This window comes from Pristiophorus japonicus, chromosome 16 (assembly GCF_044704955.1).
Source record: "Pristiophorus japonicus isolate sPriJap1 chromosome 16, sPriJap1.hap1, whole genome shotgun sequence".
In the NCBI taxonomy this organism is placed as follows: Eukaryota; Metazoa; Chordata; class Chondrichthyes; family Pristiophoridae; genus Pristiophorus; species Pristiophorus japonicus.
In genome coordinates this window covers 100,417,928-100,444,068 of record NC_091992.1, presented here as the reverse complement: position 1 = coordinate 100,444,068, position 26,141 = coordinate 100,417,928, and the positions used below count along the sequence as shown (strand labels likewise).

General features: G+C 43.6%; 2 protein-coding genes and 1 non-coding gene across 6 annotated transcripts in view; 2 read left to right on the top strand and 1 right to left on the bottom strand.

Moving 5' to 3' along the window:
* Positions 1–8,494, top strand: part of narf (nuclear prelamin A recognition factor) — a 29,805-nt gene extending 21,311 nt beyond the window's left edge. For 2 of the 3 annotated variants that reach the window (XM_070858188.1, XM_070858186.1), the window contains 4 exons: positions 2,418–2,490; positions 2,602–2,739; positions 4,601–4,758; positions 6,381–8,494. In XM_070858188.1, coding sequence (XP_070714289.1) covers positions 2,418–2,490; positions 2,602–2,739; positions 4,601–4,758; positions 6,381–6,622 — 611 coding nt within the window. In that variant the 3' untranslated portion in view covers positions 6,623–8,494. The remainder of the gene's footprint in view (positions 1–2,417; positions 2,491–2,601; positions 2,740–4,600; positions 4,759–6,380) is intronic. The other variant, XM_070858187.1, reaches the window with a different exon arrangement.
* Positions 8,495–18,214: 9,720 nt separating this feature from the next.
* On the bottom strand, positions 18,215–18,286 carry trnaq-cug (transfer RNA glutamine (anticodon CUG)). Its single transcript has one exon. It is a non-coding gene; the product is annotated as a tRNA-Gln (tRNA).
* A 925-nt stretch (positions 18,287–19,211) lies between these two features.
* cfap52 (cilia and flagella associated protein 52) overlaps positions 19,212–26,141 on the top strand; it is a 131,922-nt gene continuing 124,992 nt past the window's right edge. For both annotated transcript variants that reach the window (XM_070858184.1, XM_070858185.1), the window contains exon 1: positions 19,212–19,367. In XM_070858184.1, the coding sequence (XP_070714285.1) occupies positions 19,307–19,367 (61 nt within the window). In that variant the 5' untranslated portion in view covers positions 19,212–19,306. The remainder of the gene's footprint in view (positions 19,368–26,141) is intronic.

Here is a 26,141-nt window from a genome sequence, read left to right as displayed (position 1 = left end):
GCAATTTAGCCTGTCCCTTTACTATCACATGGTATAATTGCTGTTAAGTAAACATTGAGGGACTTTATTCTGAGTTTAATGAGTATTCAGGCTGTAATTAAGTGTAATTGGTAAGATCAATTAAGAGGCTAAAGATATTCTGATTCTGGTATTTTCCTGGGGAATTCCAAATGGCTTCCTTTGTTTCTTTTGCACTCACCCCCCACCTTTCTTCTCTGCCGCCCCCCCCCCCCCCCCAAGTGTAACAGAAATTTGATAATGTGTGTACATATATAAAGCTTTTATACTATTGTAGAGGTATATACTGTAATGTACAAGATAAAAGTTCACTGGGTTGGGGGTAATATATTAGCATGGATAAAGGATTGGCTAACTAACAGAAAAGAGAATCGGGATAAATGGGCCATTTTCCGATTGGCAAACAGTAACTAGGGGTTCCGCAGGGATCAGTGCTGGGACACCAACCATTTACAATCTATATTAATGACTTGGATGAAGGGACCGAGATGTAATGTAGCAAGATCGCTGATGATAGAAAGATGGGTGGGATAGCAAATTGTGAGGAGGACATAAGAAATCTGCAAAGGGATATAGACAGGCTAAGTGAGTGTGCAAAAATTTGGCAGATGGAGTATAATGTGGGAAAATGTGAGGTTATTCACTTTGGCAGAAAAAATAGAAAAGCAAATTATGATTTAAATGGAGAAAAATTGCAAAGTGCTGCAGTACAGAAGGACTTGGGGGTCCTTGTGCATGAAAGACAAAGTTAGTATGCAGGTACAGCAAGTAATCAGGAAGGCAAATGAAAAGTTGGCCTTTATTGCAGGGGGGATGAAGTATACAAGCAGAGAAGTCCTGCTATAACTGTACAGGGTATTGGTGAGGCCACACCTAGAGTACTGGTACAGTTTTGGTCTCTGTATTTAAGGAATGATATATTTGCATTGGAAGCTGTTCCAAGAAGGTTCACTCGGTTGATTCCGGAGATTAGGGAGTTGACTTATGAAGCTAGATTGAGTAGGTTGGGCCGACACTCATTGAAGTTCAGAAGAATGAGGGGTGATCTTATTGAAACATCTAAGATAATGAGGGGGCTTGACAAGGCGGATGCAGAGAGGATATTTCCACTCAGGGGAAACTAAAACTAGGGGGCATAGTCTCAGTATAAGGGGCTGCCCATTTAAAACTGAGATGAGGAAGAATTTTTTTCTCTGAGGGTTGTAAATCTGTGGGATTCTCTGCCCCAGAGAGCTGTGGAGGCTGGATCACTGAATAATTTTAAGGTGGAGATAGACAGATTTTTGAGTGATAAGGGAGTAAAGGGTTATGGGGAGCGGGCAGGGAAGTGGAGCTGAGTCCATGATCGTATCAGCCATGATCGCATTAAATGGAGCTGTATGGCCTACTCCTGCTCCTATTTCTTATGTTCTTGTGTTCGATAACAAGAGATGGAATCAAGAACTACACGAGTGAAATTGCTTGGAAATGAGAAGCTTCTAGAAAAATATAATTAAAGTAAGTGTGGAGGCACAGTGGTAATAAAGGTGGAAGTTAGGTTGATGTGTGGAAAGCAATTGGCAGGACTGCTGAAGAGAGAATGTGGGAGTTTGATAAATAAAGCACAGTGCCGGTATGTGCAATTGCAAAAACGAAAATAATAGTGAATGAGTTTTGAGGAATGTTGGGAAATGGTGAGTTTATTTTGAAGGCCACAGTTGGGATTCGGAGCACAGTTGGGTGAAAGGCTGTGTCAGTAGATGACATAGAAGGCATAAGACTCTTAAGAGGTCTAGTTGGGCAATGAGAATCAAGTGAGAGATCAGAGGGAATTAAAAGCACATTCAGCTGGAACGTTGGGTGGGTGTCAGCCTCGAGGTCAGAGCAAGAAACGTGTGTCAACAGTGGTGTCGATCCCATTGTGCTTTCTGATGGCAACAGAAGAGTGCAGATAAATTATTTTAACTACTCACAAAACCTGTAGGTTTTCGCTGAAGAAATTGTTTTAAAAGTAGTTTGCAATTCTTTTTATTTATATTCTGTATTTCAAAATTGAAGCATCTGCAAATCAGCTATTAGTGTGACACAAACGATTGCCTGCGTTCTGAGATATATTGAGCTGATTAGTTGTGACAGAAGTATGCTGTGATCGAGAGGAAATGTGGTGTAAAGAACAGGAAATGCATGCCAACATCGTTGTGTGCCATTCTAAAATTATGTAGAGGGAAATCGAGGTTTCAGACAGATTGGCTTTTTATTGCACTTACAAACCACTAAAGGCAGAGCTGGGTTTATTTCTTTTATCGGAAATAGAAATTGGAATGTTTTGTCAAAATTTCCTTTTTGCAAGTGTGTTTTTTATCAAATTGTCTAAATGCACTTGCTGAAAAATAACTCAATATACCTTAATATTGTTTCAGGTGAAATAGCACAGATGATGGAACACAAAGGTCTCCTGTTGACAAATGTGGAGCCTGCAGCTTCAGACAATATGTAAGATCGCCATTTTAACTTTACTTTTTAGATATGAGAGTTTTGATATTACTGTTTCTAAGAAACATTGGCTTCCTTATTCATTTTTTAAAATATTTTTTTCTGGTGAAGCTTTGACAAAATTGGTGATGCGGGTATTGCAAGGCATGCTGGGAGAGGATCTGATGGCTTCCTCGAACACATTTTTAAATATGCTGCTAAGGAAATCTTTGGAGTTGCGGTAAAAGAAATCACCTACAAGACACTCAGGTAAGTTCAGAAACTTCCTGAAATGGTCGGTTTGTTGTAATTTTCCAGAAAGTGTTCGATTGCTTTCATTTAATGGTTCACCAAAGTTATCAAGTCTCAGAGAATCAGCTCTCTGTACCAATGTAAATGTTTCCACTTCTCCATTTCTGCTGTCTTTATGCTCGCTTTGTGAGATTGCCACATTTGGGTGGCTTTGAGCCATGCACTTGTGTCCACTACGAACTGGAGTAAGACTACCTAAACACGGGCCCTATAGGGCATGTAATTATTCTTGACTGTATTCTAGATGTGAAAGGCCATGGCCGTAATTTTCAGAGGTAAGAATGGGAGGGTTGGGAAGGGGGAGTGAAATTTGTAATAATGTGAATCCTGATCCCAACCTGCCCACTTTCAACTTTTACTCAGGTGGGGGGGGGTGAGGCGGTCTGCCAACCCGCTGCCAGGAGGCGGGTTGGCATTTTGAATATTATAATGAGGCCTGAAACCTCTACTTTGCAGGTTTTACTGCAGGCGGCCAGGAATTCCGGGGCTTGGGATTCTCTGTGGCTGCAACGAGGCAAGCCCCCGTCATGCCTTGCAATACCCGTCTCACCACTTGAGGGCTGGGAGGAGCAGGAGTGCTTCCTCCCTGCCCCTCCCCCCCCCCCCCCCCCCCCGCAAGCTCTCCACCATCAGCCTGGCCCTCCGCGGGGTTGGGGTTTGGACCCCCACACCTTCAGGGTTGGATACCCCTCCTGGGATCCCCCCACCCCCAGGGATCGCGACTTTAGCTCATTACCACCCCCAGGGGTCGGTGATCACCCCCCATCACCCACCATCCAAGATAGGTTGGGCCTGTATTCATTGGAATTCAGGAGAATGAGAGGTGATTTTATCGAAACCTATAAGATAATACGGGGGCTAATCAAGGTGGATGCAGAGAGGATATTTCCATTCATAGGGGGATCTAAATCTAGGGGACATAGTCTCAGAATAAGGGGCCGCCCATTTAAAACTGAGATGAGGAGGAATTTCTTCTGAGGGTTGTAAATCTGTAGAATTTTCTGCTCCAGAGAGTTGTGGAGGCTGGGTCATTGAATATATTTAAGGTGGAGATAGACAGATGCTTGAGCAATAAGGGAATAAAGGATTATGGGGAGCGGGCAGGGAAGTGGAGCTGAGTCCATGATCAGATGAACCATGAACTTATTAAATGACGGAGCAGGCTCGAGGGGCCGAATGGCCTACTCTTGCTCCTATTCCTTATGTTCTTATCCTGGGTCCAGCACTATTCTGCTGCTGTGACCACTTTCTCCAAGTTCCCTGCACGACTGTCAATCAGGCTGACTTCCAGGCGGGGAACCCACCCTTTACGTCACGCACACGCCGTGGAGTTACCACAGCATCCTGAGAAACCCAAACTTCCAGATTTCCCGCGTCCTCCCGCACCCTGCGGGTGGGACCTGCCAAAATCCAGCCTCACTGGCCTAAAATTCTGAGTACATGCTGGTTAAAGGAAACCTTGCTCGCTGCCAACACACATCAGAAAATCGTGGCCCAGTGCACCCATATTTTTACATTAAACACTGGCAGCAATGGAGGCTCCCTGCCACCAACACCTTCTTGGAACATTTTCTCGAGTATTTTCCTAGAGTACTTTTTTTTTTAAAAAACACTACAAAATTTAAAGACAACAATGCATCTAATTATAACGGCAAGATGTAGATATGTATATTTTTAAAAACTGCTGTATTTGAACCAACTTTCATAAACTTCAAGTACATTTACACCTGTTAATCTGTGCTCTTTTAATCTGCTTTTGCATAGTAGGGCAGCTCCTGAATACTGAATGGCTTTCTTTATTCTGCATGCTTCTGTTTAGGAATAAAGACTTTCAAGAGGTTACATTGGAAAAAGATGGTGAGATTGTTTTGCGATTTGCAGCTACCTACGGATTCAGGAATATTCAAAATATGGTTTACAAACTGAAGAAAGGAAAGTTTCCTTATAACTTCGTTGAAGTTCTTGCGTGTCCAGGAGGTAACGCATTTCTACTTTCAACCATTCAATGCAATGGCGCAGTGACATCAGTCACTGGTTTCCAACATGTTTTCCCTCCCTGGGAAAAGGCACGGAATGCTGAGGAAAGATTCCAATGTACCAGCTTATGTTCACCTTCCACTATTCAGGATTCTCAGCTGTTGAACTCATGGGAATGGGGGGAAAAATTTCAGAGCGAAGCTGACAAATAATTAGAGTCGGCAAATTGGATCCAGTTGGCAACCTTTCCTCTTCCTTTTGTGCTGGTCATCTTACTGGAAAAGCTCTCCACCTCCCAGAATCATTTCACCTATGGAGACAGCTCATTTAAAAAGTATAAAATAGCTATTTAGATGGAAGTAAAGTAAATGTAACTTGCAATATGATTTTTATTGTAGTGCATGCTTTGTGATTTTCTGATGTGGAGTTCACGTTTTGCTGTGTGGCTTTTAATATTAGTGCAGGCTTTTTATAACCACATAAGAAATAGGAGTAGGCCATTTGGCCCCTCGAACCTGCTCCGCCATTCAATAAGATCATGGCTGATCTTTTACCTCAACTCCACTTTCCTGCACTATCCCCATATCCCTTGATTCCCCTAATATCCAAAAATCTATCGTTCTCTGTCTTGAATATGCTTAATTACTGAGCTTTTTATCCCTGTTTCTTTTTCTTTTTTGTTTTGGTGCCCAATTCCAAGCCACTTCATAAATATCCTATAATTTTCTTAAAATGCAATTAAAAAGCTGTTTAAAACTTTTGCCAAGCTTGTCCAATCCATTATACATTAAAATTTGAGTGAGCTGCAATATTTCAGCCTCGTTGAAAGCACCTATACTAGCTCTATCTGCGATCAAATCGATTTAAAAAGTGTCAATATCTAAGGGTTGTACTTGTTTGGCCTGCAGGTAGTGTTGTGATACTCATTTACGCAATGTACACTGTTCGGCTAATGTTAATTCCAAATTCAATACTGGTTCAGTATTTTTTTAAATGCATCAATCTGCAACTCCTATATGAAGCCACTGGGTGACAGCAAGTGAACCTGTTTGGCCTTAGCACATACGGTAATGATGAAGATGAAAGGCATTTGTTGTTTGAACCTAAACTAATTGATGCGATAAATAAATGTTCATCTCAGTGGTTCTCTCAAAATGTTCTTCTCACTGATGTCCGTGATCCAATGTCGGTTCAGCACCACTGACCACATCATTTCATAGGCTCAAGTGGAAGTGATTTTCCCAGCTCGGCCTACCCTTGTCGAGTTGAGGGAATTTCCCTGCCATTGCTTCCTTCTCCCCCTCTCTCTCTCTCTCTCTCTCTCTTTCTCTTTCTCTCTCTCTCTCTCTCTCTCTCTCCTCTTCTTGTTTCTCTCTCTCCCTTCTCTCCTTCCTTTCACCACCTCATCCTCTCTGAATGCTGCGCTTAATCTTGACTCACTGTGTGCAACAGCACTGGAGAACAACTAATATTCCAAAAAGTCTCTGCCCACGTGAGTTAAGTAATTACACAGACTGAGCTGAACTTGAAGAAATTCGGTTGTGACGTGGAATGCATGTGTTAAAACCTGAATGTAGGTTCTCTGGTTATTTCATTCACTTTTTTTTTGGTTGGTTTGATAGGATGCCTCAATGGAAAAGGTCAAGCAATGACTGAGGATAGAAAAATGGATAAGGATTTGCTGCATCAAATGGAGGAAATGTACACCAGTCTGCCTGTCCGACTCCCAGAGACCAACATGCATGTGCAAATGCTCTACCAGGAATGGTTGGAGGGAAGAAATTCCACCAAAGTTCAAGAGGTCCTGCACAGACAGTACCACGCATTGAGTGAAATGTCAAATAGCGTAGACATCAAGTGGTAGGCCACCTGGTGCTGAACTATGAGATTTTTGGAATCCCAATTTAGGCTTCGGAATTTCCCCAGGGAACATTGGTACTCTGTGTACTAATAACGGTGCAATTTAGGCCACAAATCTTCAGCCACTGACATATTAAAATGTAACCTTTTGTCATTGCAAGGAATATAGACTTGAAATATATGTAATTATCCAGGATTTTCTTCTTCTTCGGATATATTTAAGAGATATGCTTGTGTTCAGAGCCACTTGATGAATGTTTCCATTCTTTGTGCTTGCTTCCAAATGAATATAGCCATAACAAGGCTATAATTAACTCGTAAACTCAATTGTTTTCTCAGATGAACAAATGAAGTCCTTCAGTGATGTAAGAATAGTACTTTGGAGATTCTTCAGATACTCCTCATCATTAGAACTCCTTCTTGTAGATTATACTATTCTATTTTATTTTAATGTTCTATATGGTTTCGAGAGGGGTGAATTCTCTAGGACTAAACTGAATTGATGCTTAACCTTGAAAGTATGAAGGGAAATGTGCATGTAAAAAATACTTGTTTGCCATCTCTGTTGACAAACTGCAGTTCTGTAACTGGTGCTTTTCATACATCTGTTCTTGCACACAGAGAGCACTTCACTATTGAGAACCTACAAGGCTACCTCTGTTCAAATGTTAAGTTCACAGTTGAGTCCACTATGTCTCATGCATCTCTATGCTGGATAGCTCAGTTAGTGGAAATTTTAGTTATACTGCTGTTTTCATTTTTTAAAACAAGCTTTCTTACTTAACAGTCCTGTGGGTTTCTGTAGAGGACCTTTTCTGTAATCTGTCGATTGTAAAGATGCATTTCTGAAGTTTAACAATTAACCTAAAAGCAATAGTCTGCTGACTTAATTGAATGTAGTCTCATAACTCTGCTATCAAACACTTTTAAATGGTGCCTAAGGACTTTACACACTAAAATAACAAACACATTTAGTTTTAACTAAATGGTACAAAAATGTGTAATGGTTCAATTACCCTTTGTTTGAGCAGCTCCGAGTGACTATAGAAATTTCTATTGTATAATGAAGAAGGTTAATCTTTCTAAAGGACAACTGTTGTCTGCTTTCATCTTCTCCAACTCAAACATTCACTTTTCCTCAAACAGGGCCTTTTTGAAAGACCTCGTGTCTTAAAGCTGGTGCTCTTTCATGGTAGGTATTGGAAACAGCACTTCAGTGAATTCTTCAATGGCCTCTTTTCCATTTCCTATCGCATAACTTCCCAATATCAATATCACTATAACAATCAAATAATGCTTTATACGTAAATAAAATTGGCATTGAGAAACAGATGGCAGGAATGATTATACATATCCTAGAAGAAGAAATGGACAACTTTGCAATTCGATATCAATCATTAAACTTTCATAATTTATTTCACGTTACAATACATTGCTGCTAATTTGATCAAGGAACATACCTATTTGATCTTGTAATCAACAGTGTAATCTTTAATTATAAGTGAAATAACTAATTTAGCACTGGGTTAAAAATAAGGAATTTATCAGACCAACCATCCACCCCCGCAAAATAAATCAACATTGTACTTCATTCTGTATATCCCACTGTAATGAATGTAATAATTCTATAACATTTTGTTGACCCTTAAATTGAGCTTCAGAAGTTTGAAATTTATATCAGTGCTAATATCAAGAAATTGAATGAGACACCTAAACATATCATAGGTATTTCTTTGAAACTAGATGTTACTATGGGAACTGTAACTGTATGTACCCCCATGTCAAATGTTATTGTGAACACTGTAAAGTTCTGTAAACTCAACGGCAGTTTGTGCATGTGTTGCTACAACATGATAAATCAAATATTTGTTTTTTATTTACTTGTAATTGCTGAATGAGAAAGTTCAGTAGTAGCAATATTTTAACATGCCTGATATAAGTAAGCTGATGTAAAATAGTATCAATTAATACAAACCGAAATGGACATTCTTGGCTCCTTTATCATGAAGGCTATGATGCCCATTTATCTTTTCATCATAGAGGTCTGGTTGCTCCCCTATATTTTCTTGTTACCCGTCCCTTGGATAGGAGTGTTGCTGGCAAGGCCAGCATTTATTGGCCATACCTAATTACCCTAGAAAAGGTGGTGGTGAGCCACCTTCTTCAACCACTGCAGTCTGTGTGGTGAAGGTGCTCTCACAATGCTGTTCGGGAGGGAGTTCCAAGATTTTGAGCCAGCGATGATGAAGCAATGGCTTTATATTTCCATGTCAGGATGGTATGTAACATGGAGGGAAACTCGCAGGTAAAGGTGTTCCCATGCTCCTCCTGCCCTTGTCTTCTAAGTGGTAGAGGTTGCGAATTTTGAGAGGTGCTCTAAGAAGCATTGGCGAGTTGCTGCAGTACACCGTAAGACAGTAGACAATGCAAGCCACGTTACGTCAGTGATAGAGGGAGTGAATGTTTAAGGTGGTGGATGGGATGCCAATCAAGTTGGCTGCTTTGTCCCGAATGGTGTTGAGCTTCTTGTGTTGTTGGAACTGCACTCATCCGGACAAGTGGAGTGCATCACACTCCTGACTTGTGCCTTGTAGTTGGCGGAAAGGCTTTGGGGAGTCAGGAGGTGAGACACTCACTGCAGAATACCCAGCCTCTGCTGTGCTCTTGTAGCCATAGTATTTATGTGGATGGTCCAGCTAAGTTTCTGGCCAATGGTGACCCCCAGGATGTTGGTGGTGGAGAATTTGGTGATGGTAATGCCATTGAATGTAAAGGGGTGGTGGTTAGACTCTTGTTGGAGATAGTCATTGCTTGGCACTGTGTGGTGCAAATGTTACTTGTCTCTTATCAGCTCAAGCCTGAATATCATCTAGGTCTTGCTGCAGGCAGGCATGGAATGAATGCTCCATTATCTGAGGAGTTGCAAATGGAACTGAACACTGCAATCATCAGCGAACATTCTCACCTCTGACCTCATGATGGAGGAGATGTCATTGATGCAGCAGCTGAAGATGGTTGGGCCAAGGACACTGCCCTGAGAAACACCTGCAGCAATGTCCTGGGGCTGAGATGATTGGCCTCTCTCAACCATCTTTGTGCTAGGTATGACTCCAACCAATGGAGAGATTTCCCCCCTGATTCCCATTGACTCCAATTTTACCAGGGTTACTTGAAGCCACACTCGGTCAAATTTTGCCTTGATGTCAAGGGCAGTCACTCTCACCTCACCTCACCTCTGGAATTCAGCTCTTTTGTCCATGCTTGGACCAAGACTGCAATGAGATCTGGAGCCGAGTGGTCATGACAGAACCCAAACTGGGCATCGGTGAGCAGGTTATTCGTGAGTAAGTGCTGCTTGATAGCACTGTCGATGTCACCTTCCATCACTTTGCTGATGATTGAGAGTAGACTGATGGGGCGGTAGTTGGCCGGATTGGATTTGTCCTGCTTTTTGTGGGCAGGACATACCTGGGCAGTTTCCACATTATTGGGTAAATGCCAGTACTGTCGTACTAGAAGACCTTGACTAGAGGTGCGGCTAGTTCTGGAGCACATCTTCAGCACGATAGCTGTGATGTTGGGCCCATAGCCTTTGCTGTATCAACTGCGTTCAGCAATTTCTTGATTGCATGTGAAGTGAATCAAATTGACTGAAGACTGACTTCTGTGATGGTGGGGAACTCCGGAGGAGGATCATCCACTCGGCACTTTTCAATCGCTGAGTATATTCAAGACAGAGATCAATAGATTTTTGAATATGGCTATAGTGCAGAAAAGTGAAGTTGAGGTAGAAGATCAGTTATGATCGTATTGAATGGCGAAGCAGGCTCAAGGGGCTGAATGGCCTATTCCTGCTCCTATTATGTTCTGATGGGTGAAGGTGGTTGCAAACACTTCGGGCCCTGTCTTTTGCACTCGTGCTGGGCTCCACCATCATTGAGGATGAGGATGTTCATGGAGCCTCCTCCTCCCGTTAGTTGTTTAATTGTCCACCACTATTCATGACTGGATGTGGCAGGACTGCAGAGCTTTGATCAGAACCATTTGTTGTGGGATCACTTGGCTCTGCCATAAGTAGATATGTACAGTACAAAATATCTCTGGTGACAGTGACTTTAGTGTGCTTGCTCCAACACCCACTGCTTTGGGTTGGCTTTCAAGAACATCATGTAATAAGATGAGGTGGTGCAGTGGATTAGATGCAGGCTTTTCAACATTCGGTTCAAAGGCAACCCAGTCTTGCTTTTCTGGCAGCTGCCTTTAAGGAGCTTTAATTCTGAATGGTGATGGCCTCACAGCACAGAACTTCCCTTATTTGCAACCCCATCGACAATTTTACTCCAAGACCACAAAATGACTGGTCTGAGAAATGGAAAAATGTTGCACTGGTATTGTAGATATATTTCTAAGATTAGGGCTTGGGTACATAATTGGGTGATGTGTAATGAGAAAGGACTAATTAGCAATTTTGTTGTATGAGGCCCCTTGGGGAAGAGTGAACATAATATGATAGAATTCTTTATTAACATGGAGAGTGAGACAGTTAATTCAGAGACTAGGGTCCTGAACTTAAGGAAAGGTAACTTCGATGGTATGAGACGTGAATTGGCTAGGATAGACTGGCAAATGATACTTAAAGGGTTGACGGTGGATAGGCAATGGCAGACATTTAAAGATCACATGGATGAACTTCAACAATTGTACATCGCTGTCTGGAGTAAAAAATAAAATGGGGAAGGTGGCTCAACCGTGGCTAACAAGGGAAATTAAGGATAGTGTTAAATCCAAGGAATAGGCATATAAATTGGACAGCAAAAGCAGCAAACCTGAGGACTGGGAGAAATTTAGAATTCAGCAGAGGAGGACAAAGGGTTTAATTAGGAGGGGGGAAATAGAGTATGAGAGGAAGCTTGCCGGGAACATAAAAACTGACTGCAAAAGCTTCTATAGATATGTGAAGAGAAAAAGATTAGTAAAGACGAATGTAGGTCCCTTACAGTCAGATTCAGGTGAATTTATAATGGGGAACAAATAAATGGCAGACCAGTTAAACAAATACTTTGATTCTGTCTTCACGAAGGAAGACACAAATAACCTTCCGGAAGTACTAGGGGACCGAGGGTCCAGTGAGAAGGAGGAACTGAAGGATATCCTTTATTAGGTGGGAAATTGTGTTAGGGAAATTGATGGGATTGAAAGCCGATAAATCCCCAGGGCCTGATAGTCTGCATCCCAGAGCATTTAAGGAAATGGCCCTAGAAATGGTGGATGCATTGGAGATCATTTTCCAACAGTCTATCGACTCTGAATCATTTCCTATGGACTAGAGGGTAGCAAATGTAACACCACTTTTTAAAAAAGGAGGGAGAGAGAAAACGGGTAATTATAGACCGGTTAGCCTAACATCAGTGATGGGGAAAATGTTGGAATCAATTATTAAAGATGAAATAACAGTGCATTTGGAAAGCAGTGACAGGATTGGTTCAAGTCAGCATGGATTTATGAAAGGGAAATCATGCTTGAAAAATCTTCTGGAATTTTTTGAGGATGTAACTAGTAGAGCAGACAAGGGGGAACCAGTGGATGTGGCGTATTTGGACTTTCAAAAGGCTTTTGACAAGGTCCCACATAAGAGAATAGTGTGCAAAATTAAAGCACATGGTATTGGGGGTAATGTACTGATGTGGATAGAAAACTGGTTGGCAGACAGGAAGCAGAGAGTTGGGATAAACATGTCCTTTTCAGAATGGCAGGCAGTGACTAGTGGGGCTCAGTGCTGGGACCCCAGCTATTTACAATATACATTAGTGATTTAGATGAAGGAATTGAGTGTAATATCTCCAAGTTTGCAGATGACACTAAGCTGGGTGGCGGTGTGAGCTGTGAGGAGGATGCTAAGAGACTGCAGGGTGACTTGAACTGGTTAGGTGAGTGGGCAAATGCATGGCAGATGCAGTACAATGTGGATAAATGTGAGGTTATCCACTTTGGGGGCAAAAACACGAAGGCAGAATATTATCTGAATGGCGGCAGATTAGGAAAAGGGGAGGTGCAACGAGACCTGGGTGTCATGGTACATCAGTCATTGAAAGTTGGCATGCAGGTACAGCAGGCGGTGAAGAAGGCAAATGGCTTTCATAGCGAGGTGTTTTGAGTATAGGAACAGGGATGTCTTACTGCAGTTGTACAGGGCCTTGGTGAGGCCTCACCTGGAATATTGTGTTCAGTTTTGGTCTCCTAATCTGAGGAAGGAAGTTATTGCTATTGAGGGAGTGCAGCGAAGGTTCACCAGACTGATTCCCGGGCTGGCTGGACTGGCATATGAGGAGAGACTAGATCGACTGGGCCTTTATTCACTGGAGTTTAGAAGGATGAGAGGGGATCTCATAGAAACATATAAAATTCTGACGGGACTGGACAGGTTAGATGCAGGAAGAATGTTCCCGATGTTGGGGAAGTCCAGAACCAGGGGACACAGTCTAAGGATAAGGGGTAAGTCATTTAGGACTGAGATGAGGAGAAATTTCTTCACTCAGAGAGTTGTTAACCTGTGGAATTCCCTACCGCAGAGAGTTGTTGATGCCAGTTTATTGGATATATTCAAGAGGGAGTTAGATATGGCCCTTACGGCTAAAGGGAGCAAGGGGTATGGAGAGAAAGCAGGAAAGGGGTACTGAGGTGAATCTTCTTATTGAACAGTGGTGCAGGCTTGAATGGCCTACTCCTGCACCTATTTTCTATGTTTCTATGTTTCTATAATTGGGCAGAATAAAGGGAATTTTATTCTACCTCCTACTGTGCTACACCTAGCTTAGGACTGGTCACTGATGACACTGGATGCCTGGAATGGGCTGTTTTCCTTTTATCAGTGATAAAATCCTTGGATATGAGAGTACATGTTTGCTTACTCAACTGCAAATATGACTTTAGCATGATAAAAGGACCTATGTCGGATCTCTTAAAATGTACATGCCACCTTAATGTCCAAGATGATTGAGGTCCAAAACTAAGTGTCAGGCTTGTCACTAACTATTTAAGCCATTATCTTAATGATAGACACGTCACTCTGACTCACCTTCCAGAGCTAAGGTTGTTTTTTGATTCCAGTTGTAATGTCAATCACCAGTGTGCCATGTGATAATGGTAATATTATGATTCACTTGCAACTACCTGTTAATTATTATTTTTCCTAACAAAGGGACTTGGAATATGTGTTCATATTTTGCTGTAAAGTGTGCAAGTAGAATCATACAGCACAGATGGAGACCATTCTGCCTATCATGCTGTGTTGTCTCTTTGTAAGACCTGTCCAATTAGTACCACTTCCCTGCTTTTTTTGCCATGGCCCTGCAAATTTTCCTTTTCAAATATATATAACTATTCCCTTTTGAAAGTTATTATTGAATCCATTTCCATCACCTTCACTGGCAGTGCATTCCAAATCATCATAATTCGCCTCGTAAAAAAATTTGCGTATTCTTTTGCCAATTATCTTAAATCTGTGTCCTCTACTTACTGACCCTCCTGCCAATGGAAACAGTTTCTCCCTATCCTATCAAAATATTAAAGACTACTATTAAATCAACACTTAACCTCTGCTCTAAGGAGAACAAGCAGGATTTTAAAAAGGAAGCAAAAATTATAGGCTGATCCGAGGAAGATGGATTTGAACAGCAGAAACATTCTGGGAGTGATCTTTTTCACTGTTAAATTCAGAAGATTCAAGGCACTAAAAGCTTTTTAAGGACTAGTGTACTGCAGCATGTTGAAGCTCCAATTGCTGGTGCCACATCGAGTTAGACTGTGGGGTTGCATCTGTGATCAGCTGTTTAGCTGAATTGTCAATATCAGCCTTACCCCTTGTTGGGAGTTATTAGAACATAAGAAATAGGAGCAAGAGTAACTCGGCCCTTCCAACCTGCTCCGCCATTCAATAAGATCATGGCTTTTCCCCATATCCCTTGATTTCCTTCCTTATTATCCAAAAATTTATTGATCTCTGTCTTGAATATACTCAATGACTGAACATCCATTGCTCTCTGCAGTAGTGAATTCTAAAGATTCACAAGCCTTTGAGTGAAGAAATTTCTCCTCATCTCAGTCCTAAATGGCCAACCCTTTATTCTGAGACTGACCCCTAGTTCTGGACTCCCCTGCCAGGGGAATCATCCTCCCATCATTTACCTTGTCAAGCTGCTTAAGAATTTTTCTGTTCCAATGTGATCACTTCTCGTTCTTCCAGCATTATTACTTGTTAACATAGTTTATGCGGAACTTTCTGCAGATCTTTTGGTGAATTTCCTATCAGGCTGCTCATGCACCATTGGTTTAATCTCCTTCTCAGTCCTACCTAATACAGATGAACAACACGTTCCCTTTATAGCTCATTCCAATTTGTGCATGTGTGTGTGTTTTCCGCCACCTTCCCTTTATTTATTTAAATGCTGTTCATCTGTATATTTTTTTAGTACTGATGAAGGCTCTACACCTAAAACATATATTGCCTGTTCTGTCCAACGCTGCTAACTGACCAGCATTTTCAGTTTTAAAAAAACAGATTTGACTGATTTGATCTCTTCTGAGCATAGACAGGGTGGCCATTTTGGAATGTAATCTGTAAACAACAAGGCCATCCATTATGTATGTTATAAATAACAAATTGCTCTGTGGTTTAATATTTTGAAATGCTTATTAGTGTTAAAATATGGAACATATAAGCAGGGGCGGAATGGCCACATGGGTAATTGGGAGATTGGTTCCAATTATCGGTGCACCCCAGTCCCACTTTCCATGAGAATCCCAAATAATCCTGTGCCCTTCCAGGGAGCCAGCCACCCCTGCATATATTAATTGGTATTAATTATAATATATGATGAATATTTGGCAGATCTCAGTGGGTAGAGGTGGAAAGATAACGGGAACTATTTGAATGGGGATTAAATATATACAGTGTTGACTTTCAATCGCCTCCCCTTGAATGGGCACAGCTCTAGTGTTGCACACAGTAAGCAGTTGCCTTGGCCTCTGGTGGGAAGTTATGCCAGTATGATGGTGGCAAATCGGGAAACGAGGCGACCCGCTGGTTTACCATTTAGTAACAATAAATTCTTGCCTTTTTTTTTTACATGACATGTCCTGTACAGGGCTGTGCTCCGAGTACTTGCACAGGACTCTCTACAAGCTTATGCCTTATGTCCGCTTCATCAACCTGTGAATGCTGGATGTCAAGGCCTAACCGGTGCTTCTGTGCCCAGCATTTAAAGACTAAATGGCAGGAAACACAGCAGAAATCTTCACTTGAATTTCTTCAGCATGTGTCCACTCTACCAACTAGTTTGGCCACCAGAAAGCAGAGGGGAGCAGGGATGCACCAGAACACATTCCCAAGTTGCTTTCTAACTCTATCCATCAAGATCCCCCAAAAAATCAGTGGTTGGAGGTGGGAAGCCGAGGCCAGTGCAATTATTGATGGAGAAATGTTAATAGGGATTAAGCATACTCACCGAGTATTTCTTTGAGGATTTGCGCAATCGTAACTTCAGCAGAAAGTCAACAGAAACTCTGTTAACATGGTTTATGTGGAGTTTCAGCAGATCCACCGGTGAAGGTATGGTGGTCAATCACGAGACCCCGTGAGGGAATAATGTTTAATCCTCATTAGGCTTTGTAAATGAAAAACGAGTAGCCTCACTATCCCCTTAGTTATATGCGGCCAGCCAAAAGGGATCATTCACTTGCTTCAAAACAATAAAAGGGATTAAACTACACCTCTGGGCTGAGTGGGAAAAAATGGACACTTGTCACCGAAGAGTTGTGGCGTGGTGTGGACAAGAAGAGAACGTTGTCAGCAGGGCGGGGTGGGGGGAACTACTTTCACATACTGGGGTAGAGTTTCTACTTGTTGCCGCTCGTAATATCATCTAAACCTACCTAGGAGCAGGGAGGTCTTACTGCAGTTGTACAGAGCCTTGGTGAGGCCTCACCTGTAATATTGTGTTCAGTTTTGGGCTTCTAATCTGAGGAAGGACGTTCTTGCTATTGAGGGAGTACTGCGAAGGTTCACCAGACTGATTCCCAGGATGGCAGGACTGACATATGAGGAGAGACTGGATCGACTGGGCCTGTATTCACTGGAGTTTAGAAGAATGAGAGGGGATCTCATAGAAACATATAAAATTCTGACAGGACTGGACAGGTTTGATGCAAGAAGAATGTTCCTGATGTTGGGGAAGTCCAGAACTAGGGGTCACAGTCTAAGCCATTTAGGACCGAGATGAGGAGAAACTTCCCACGGAGAGTCGTTAACCTGTGGAATTCTCTACCGCAGAGAGTTGTTGATGCCAGTTCGTTGGATATATTCAAGAGGGAGTTGGATATGGCCCTTACGGCGAAAGGGATCAAGGGGTATGGAGAGAAAGCAGGAAAGGGGTACTGAGGTGAATGATCAGCCATGATCTTATTGAATGGTGGTGCAGGCTCGAAGGGCCGAATGGCCTACTCCTTCACCTATTTTCTATGTAAAAGCTCAGTGAATTTCAAACATGAGTTACGCTCAAAACCACTTGCGTTCGTATTTTCCGTGATCTTTTACACTGTTTCAAGATTCAATTCTCCTGAATCAGGCCCCATCCACAAAACTGGCCATGCCCCAGGTCAAAATTGCGAGATTACGTTAGTCCAGGAAGGCTCTTCAAATTTCCCTCTTTTTCTTAGGTGCACAGGCACTAGTAAGTACATTTTAATAGTTTTTTCATATCAAAAATATTTAATTTACTAAGAAGCTGAATAGAGTACACTAATGAAACTATTAAATGGTTCAGTATAGCTTCTTAAAATTATTTTCAGTGACTTAAATCAGGTTGCTCACGGGTGGAGGATGGGAAATCCTTTAATAAGCCCATTTTCAGCTGTATTAATAAAACTGCACCAGGTTACCACTCGTAAATACATCAAGGAATACTTTTTAATGGAAGGAAAAAAATTACATTTAATTATGCTGCCCGATTGTGCTAGTTCATGAAAGATTTTACGTTTGTGATTATGTAAATAAAATTTAGCAAAAACTTGAACTGTAACCTAACCAGCGTAATTTCAAAGCAGAAACTGACCCCACTTTTGTTAAACCTGACTTTTGGCATTCATCCCTAAAGCTTACACAGCACAATGATGCATTGAAATATAAACAGAAAATGCTGAAAATGCTCAGCAGGTCAGGACAGGAAGCGAGAAACAGTTAGCGTTTCAGGTCGATGACCCTTGGTTAGATCAATAATGAATTGAGTTGTAACAGTTGAATCATGTCAATAATGCTGACTGACCTATTATTTGTAGTCCCATTGCCTTCTCTTTATTTCTTTGTACTCACAGCATTATGCTTTTACCTTACTTTGCAATCTGCATTGTTAAAATTAAGTCTTATGGTTGTTGCATAAACTGTTCCAATGCAGGACAGATTCAATACTTATGCTTCTATTGCTGCACTGTGCTCCAGTCTGAATAATGAATATTTATTTTCTTTTACTGCATTCAATGAACACCACTCGCCGAAAAATAACCACTCAGGCCGTTTTTATAAAAACAGTAGGGAAGAATAACAAGGTTCCACCGAGATTTGAACTCGGATCGCTGGATTCAGAGTCCAGAGTGCTAACCATTACACCATGGAACCCCCTCTACTAATCGTGCACATACACATCTTTTAGATCATGACTACAGTATTCTGTCCTTGTTTTATAATTAATGTGGTTTTATTCAATGGGCTGAGAACGGTGTGCAAACATTTTCTGCTACAATTAAAACACAGGTTCCACTAAAATTTGAATGTGGACTTTTGAAGCTAAAATGCTAACTCGAAAACCAGAGGAACAGACAAGTGGATTAAACAAATTGTTTTCGGTTCTAAATGTGTTTATTCGTACAGAATTCGAGGAAATATTTCCGGATTCGACCTTTCAGCATTTTAAGAAACATTTTCAGCAATGGTTTTTGAATGGCTTTCTGCAACTTAACTTTTCTTACTCTGATGATTATCTCGAAACACAGCAAAACATTCAACTCACACCCGTGGTCTATAAATGCAGCCTAAATTGCCGAATCAGGGATACGAGCTACAATGCAAATATACTTCCTGCAATGGCATTTCTTTGTTAGACAACCAGTTGTTTTGTCCATTCACACATGTACAACTATTGGATTGTAACCTCAGGAGGCTCCGCCAGCAGGCACACCTCACAAACATTATGCTCAAGTTAGAATCAAAAGGTTTGCCTGTGTAGTGTTTATTTAAATTGAAATTAAACTTTTATGACTTAGATTAAACTTTTATTCAGTGCAACTGGTCCATATAATGGAATTTCCTGCTTGATCCTCCAACAATGCGCAGGAACTCGCTCCCCTCACTGCGCATGTCATTATCGGAACTCGACCCCCCCCTCACTGCGCAGGTCATATTCGGAACTCGCTCCCCCTCACAGTGCGCATGTCATTGTCTGAACTCGCTCCCCCTCACTGCGCAGGTCATTGTCGAAACTCGCTCCCCCTCACAGTGCGCATGTCATTGACGGAACTCGCTCCCGTCACAGTGCGCATGTGCGCGGTCACCTAGCAACGGCTTGTACACAGAGCGGAGAGCCGTTGCTGCTGAGCTGACCGCGCTCGCGCTCGCGGGACTCGCCGCCAACCGACAGCCATGGCCGAGGAAACCAAGGACGTCGCTCAACTGCAGCTCGAATCCATCATTGGATTCAACGGTAAGAGGCCGCGGGGCCCGGGGCGGCCGCAGGCAGCTGTCCGGTCGCTATGGTTACTGCATCTCACTGGGAGTGCAGCCGGCAGCCCCGGAGTTATCCCGCGGGCTGCAATAAGAACATAAGAATCAGGAACAGGAGTAGGCCATTTAGCCCCTCGAGCCTGCTCCGCCATTCAATAAGATCATGGCTGATCTGGTCGTGGACTCAGCTCCACTTACCCGCCCTCTCCCCATTACCCTTAATTCCCTTATTGCTTAAAAATCTATCTATCTTTGACTTGAATACATTCAATGAGCCAGCCTCAACTGCTTCCTTGGGCAGAGAATGCCACAGATTCACAACCCTCTGGGAGAAGAAATTCTTTCTCAACTCGGTTTTAAATTGGCTCCTCCGTATTTTGAGGCTGTGCCCCCTAGTTCTAGTCTCCCCTACCAGTGGAAACAACCTCTCTGCCTCTATCTTGTCTATCCCTTTCATGATTTTAAATGTTTCTATAAGATCACCCCTCATCCTTCTGAACTCCAAGGAGTAAAGACCCAGTCTACTCAATCTATCATCATAAGGTAACCCCCTCATTTCTGGAATCAGCCTAGTGAATCGTCTCTGAACCCCTTCCAAAGCTAGTATATCCTTCCTTAAGTAAGGTGACCAAAACTGCACGCAGTACTCCAGGTGCAGCCTTACCAATACCTTATACAGTTGCAGCAAGACCTCCCTGCTTTTGTACTCCATCCCTCTCGCAATGAAGGCCAACATCCCATTCGCCTGATTACCTGCTGCACCTGCAAACTAACCTTTTGGGAGGTGGCAGAATCGAGACTTGGTGAGTTTTCCAAAAAAACGTCTCGAGCCTCCAGGTCTGCAGAGACCGACCAGGGCTGCCGCCCAACCGACTATTCACCCTTTTTGGGCGGGAATTTATTCCCTTTTTGCCCATTTTTCGGCTTTTTGGTCGGGCTTCAAAAGCGGCTGCCCGAGGCCTGGCAGAGGCCGGGGCACCGCCTCGGTCGCGCGACCCGATTAAGCCCCGAAAGGAGTCGGGAAATCGGCAGACCTGCCTGAGTTCAGCCCGGGGGCAGGTCGGTTCGGCTCAAATCATTAACCAAAGCCGAGACTTGGTCTCGCTGGTGCAACCTAAGTGCCAGGCTGGATAACTCATTAACCAGAAGTGGGCTGGAGGCAGGCAGGGCTGATGGCTGAGGCCGGGTGGAGGCCACCCGAGGCCGGGAAAGTCAAAAGTCCCGTTGTCTGGAAGTCTATGAGGTCAGATTCGGCCGCCTTACCGGGCCTGCGGTTGATGGTTTCCCGCTTGGGCAAGCGAGTCGGCCCGGCAAAGTGGCCACTTGCATTTTCTGGCAAGTGTCTGCAAACAAAGTTAATGAGTTGAACCTTGGCAATTGTCGGAAGTCCCGATGAAGAAATGAAAATGCCCCCTTTGCGGGGATTTGGATGCTCATGGTCGGCAGCAGGTGGCCCGACGCCCTGCCAACTTGACACTTGTCATTTCTGTCCTTGGGGGTTTGCGGGGTATCTGCACAGAGGTAGGAGGTGGCAGAATCGAGACTTGGTGAGTTTTCCAAAAACTATTCACCCTTTTTGGGTGGGAATTTATTCCCTTTTTGCCCATTTTTCGGGTTTTTGGTCGGGCTTCAAAAGCGGCTGCCCGAGGCCTGGCAGAGGTGGCTCGCGCAACCCGATTAAGCCCCGAAAGGAGTCGGGAAAAAAAAATCCAAAAAGAGTTTCATGCACAAGGACCCCCAGGTCCCTCTGCACCACAGCATGTTGTAATTTCTCCCCATTCAAATAATATTCCCTTTTACTGTTTTTTTTCCCAAGGTGGATGACCTCACACTTTCCGACATTGTATTCCATCTGCCAAACCTTAGCCCATTCGCTTAACCTATCTAAATCTCCTTGCAGCCTCGGAGTTCTCTACACAACCCGCTTTCCCACTAATCTTAGTGTCATCTGTAAATTTTGTTGCACTACACTCTGTCCCCTCTTCTAGGTCATCTATGTATATTGTAAACAGTTGTGGTCCCAGCACTGATCCCTGTGGCACACCACTAACCACTGATTTCCAACCGGAAAAGGACTCATTTATCCCGACTCTCTGCTTTCTGTTCGCCAGCCAATTCTCTATCCATGCTAATACATTTCCTCTGACTCCGCGTACCTTTATCTTCTGCAGTAACCTTTTGTGTGGCACCTTATCGAATGCCTTTTGGAAATCTAAATACACCACATCCATCGGTACACCTCTATCCACCATGCTCGTTATATCCTCAAAGAATTCCAGTAAGTTAGTTAAACATGATTTCCCTTTCATGAATCCATGCTGCGTCTGCTTGATTGCACTATTGCTATTCAGATGTCCCGCTATTTCTTCCTTAATGATAGTTTCAAGCATTTTCCCCACTACAGATGTTAAATTAACCGGCCTATAGTTACCTGCCTTTTGCCTGCCCCCTTTTTTAAACAGAGGCATTACATTAGCTGCTTTCCAATCCGCTGGTACCTCCCCAGAGTCCAGAGAATGTTGGTAGATTATAACGAATGCATCTGCTATAACTTCCGCCATCTCTTTTAATACCCTGGGATGCATTTCATCAGGACCAGGGGACTTGTCTACCTTCAGTCCCATTAGCCTGTCAAGCACTACCCCCCTAGTGATAGTGATTGTCTCAAGGTCCTCCCTTCCCACATTCCTGTGACCAGCAATTTTTGGCATGGTTTTTGTGTCTTCCACTGTGAAGAACGAAGCAAAATAATTGTTTAAGGTCTCAGCCATTTCCATATTTCCCATTATTAAATCCCCCTTTTCATCTTCTAAGGGACCAACATTTACTTTAGTCACTCTCTTCCGTTTTATATATCTGTAAAAGCTTTTACTATCTGTTTTTTATGTTTTGCGCAAGTTTACCTTCGTAATCTATCTTCCCTTTCTTTATTGCTTTTTTAGTCATTCTTTGCTGTTGCTTAAAATTTTCCCAATTCTCTAGTTTCCCAATAACCTTGGCCACCTTATACGCATTGGTCTTTGATTTGATACTTTCCTTTATTTCCTTGGTTATCCATGGCTGGTTATCCCAATCTCTTGCCGCCCTTCTTTTTCACTGGAATATATTATTGTTGCGCACTATGAAAGAGCTCCTTAAAAGTCCTACACTGTTCCTCAATTGTGCCACCGTTTAATTCTTGTTTCCAGTCTACTTAGCCAACTCTGCCCTCATCCCACTGTAGTCCCCTTTGTTTAAGCATAGTACGCTCATTTCTGACACAACTTCCTCATCCTCAATCTGTATTACAAATTCAACCATATTGTGATCACTCATTCCGAGAGGATCTTTTACTTGGAGATCGTTTATTTTTCCGGTCTCATTACACAGGACCAGATCTAAGGTGGCTTGCTCCCTTGTCGGTTCTGTTACATACTGTTCTAAGAAACAATCCCGTATGCATTCTATGAATTCCTCTTCCAGGCTACCCCATGCGATTTGATTTGACCAATCGATATGTAGGTTAAAATCCCCCATGACTACTGCCGTTCCTTTTTCACATGCCTCCATTATTCCCTTGATTATTGCCCGCCCCACCGTGAAGTTATTATTTGGGGGCCTATAAACTACGCCAACCAGTGACTTTTTCCCCTTACTATCTCTAATCTCCACCCACAATGATTCAACATTTTGTTCATTGGAGCCAATATCATCCCTCACAACTGCCCTGATATCATCTTTTATTAACAGAGCTACCCCACCTCCTTTCCCTTCTTGCCTATCTTTCTGAATCGTCAGATACCCCTGTATGTTTAATTCCCAGTCTTGGCCACCTTGCAACCATGTTCCTGTAATGGCCACCAAGTCATACCCATTTGTAATGATTTGTGCCGTCAACTCATTTACTTTATTTCGAATGCTGCGTGCATTTAGGTCAAGTGTTTTCATCCTAGTTTTTAAAACCATGATTTTTAGTTTTGACCCCTCCTGCAGCCCTTTTATATTCAGTGGCCCTTTTTGTTTCTTGCCTTTGGTTTCTCTGCCCTCCACTTTTACTCATCTCTTTTCTGTCTTTTGTCTTTGTCTCCTTTTTGTTTCCCTCTGTCTCCCTGTATTGGTTCCCATCCCCCTGCCATATTAGTTTAACTCCTCCCCAACAGCACTAGCAAACACTCCCCCTAGGACATTAGTTCCGGTCCTGCCCAAGTGCAGACCGTCCAGTTTGTACTGGTCCCACCTCCCCCATACTCTGGCTGTGTCTCAAAACATTAAACCCTCTGCAACCAGTAAGTTTACAATGGACCCAGCAGGTCCAGCAGACTGCCCCCCCCCCCGAGCACTTTCAAAGCTCAATTGTACACTGAGTTCACTGCGCTGGAGTTGCACATAAACTTCAGCTCATCCCAAACTCCTGCTGCCCCTGTCCTAACTCGCACCAAGTCCCGTTCACCCATCACCCATCTACATTGGATCCTAGTCCCGCAACGTCTCAATTTTAACATTCTCATCCCTGTTTCCGAGATATCTGCACTCCGCCAATTCTGGCATTTTGCGCATCCCCAATTTTAATGATTCCATCTTTGGCGGCCGTGCCTTTAGCTGCCTGGGCCTTAAGCTTTGGAATTCCCAACATCAACCTCTCTGCCTCTCCACCTCTCTCTCCTCGAAGACGCTCCTTAAAACCTAGCATTTTGACCAACCTTTTGTCATCTATCCTAAAATCTCCTTATGTGGCTTGGTTTCAAATTTTATTTGTTAACTCCCCTGTTAAGCGCCTCGTGACGTATTAAAAACCTTGGATTTACATAGTGCCTTTCACAACCACCAGACGTCTCAAAGCGCTTTACAGCCAACGAAGTACTTTTGGAGTGTAGTCATTACTACATTAAAGGCACTATATAAGTGCAAGTAGTTGTTGTATCACCGTCTCCCACCACCCCCTCCCCCCAATGTGGGCAAGGTAACACAGGGTACCTGGCACCAATTGAACCATATCCCAGGCGAAGAGGGCAACTACATTTAACGTCACCGGATCCCAGAGGGCGGATTGGTGGGGTGTCGTGGAACAAGGCCGTGCCCAGCGGAAGGGTCGGGGCCCAGGAGGAGTTGGAGAGTCGGGGCCCACGGATCGTCGGAGGTCGGGGCCCAGGAGGAGCCGGAGGTCGGAGGAGAGATCCCAAGGAGAGATTTCCTGTGGAATGGAGGAAGGAGGACCGTAGGAGCATGCGTGTGAATGAACTAGGCCCATGCAGCAGAGCCTGGTCTCCAGTTGTCTTGGATCCCCTTGCCATTGGACCTTGTTTTTTCAAGCCCGTGTGGTAGCTGGTGTGCAATGGCCACCCCACGTTAAAATAATTCATGCACAGGCATCTTCCACACTTTAAGATGAAGTTCTGGACCCGGAACGTCAGGACCCTCATGGACAACCCCAACAGCAGCAAACTGGAACGCTACACTGCCATCGTTGCCCAGGAACTCGAGCGCTTCGACATAGTCATCGCTGCCCTAAGCGAGACCCAGTGGGCAGAGGAAGGCCAGCTCAAAGAACAAGGTGGTGGCTATACCTTCTTCTGGAAAAGTAAACCAGAAGAAGAACGCCACCTCCATGGAGTAGGCTGTACCGTAAAAAATAAGCTAGTGGGCCATCTCAGAGACTCCCCTTGCGGGATAAGCGAACGCCTTATGACTCCTCGACTCACCCTAGCCTGGAACCAATTGCTACGGTCTTCAGCGCGTACACCTCAACACTGGAAGCTACAGACGAAACTCCAGCCTCGAACAATCGCAGTCCTGAGTCCCAACGGGCGACAAGCTGATCCTCCTTGGTGACTTCAATACCAGAGTTGGAAAGGCCACTGACCTCTGGGTAGGTATGATCAGCAGAGAGAGGGTAGGGAAAGCGAACTCCAACGGTATCCTCCTGACAAAATGCTTAGAACACGGCCTCATCATAACCAATACACTGTTCCGTCAAAAGGACAAATATAAGGCATCATGGCAACATCCTCGCTTCAAGCACTGTCATCTGCTAGACTACGTCATCGTCCGATCGAGGGACCGCAAAGACATGCACATCACCCACACCATGACAGGAGCTGACGAATGCTGGGCGAACCGCTGCCTAATTCACTCTGATATCACCATCAACATTGCTCCAAAACAGCGACTGCAACAGAAACAATGCCACAGGGAAATCAACATCGGAGCACTCAAAGATCCTGTTAAGAAAGCCCTATTCAGCCAGGGCCTTGCAACCAGCCTGATGACTCCCAGAGACGCAGAGAATCCACAGTGCCTGGTCTGCCCTCAAGGCCTCCATAATTGGCACCTGCGAAGAGACGCTCGGTCACTCGACCAGGAAACACCAAGACTGGTTTGACGAGAACGACTAGGAGATCCAGGAGCTAATATGCCGCAGCGCAAGGTATTCTTGAACTGGAAACAGCAATGCAACTTGAGAGCAAGAAAGCAGCTCTACAGATGTCTGAAGGCCAAGGTCCAACAGAAAAACCGCGACCTAAAGAACAGATGGTGGGTGGAGAAAGCACAAGAAATCCAGCAGCTAGCAGACAACCATGACGTGCGAAGATTTTTTAGCACAGTCAAAACCACCTATGGCCCAAGCACCCAAGGCCCTACCCCACTGCTGGCCAAGAACGGAGGAGCTCATCAAGGACACCGTGAGGCAGTCAGTGCCTGCTGGAAGGAGCACTTCGAAGATCTCCTCAACCGAGACTCAGTCTTCGACATGAGTGTCCTGGACTCCATCCCGCAG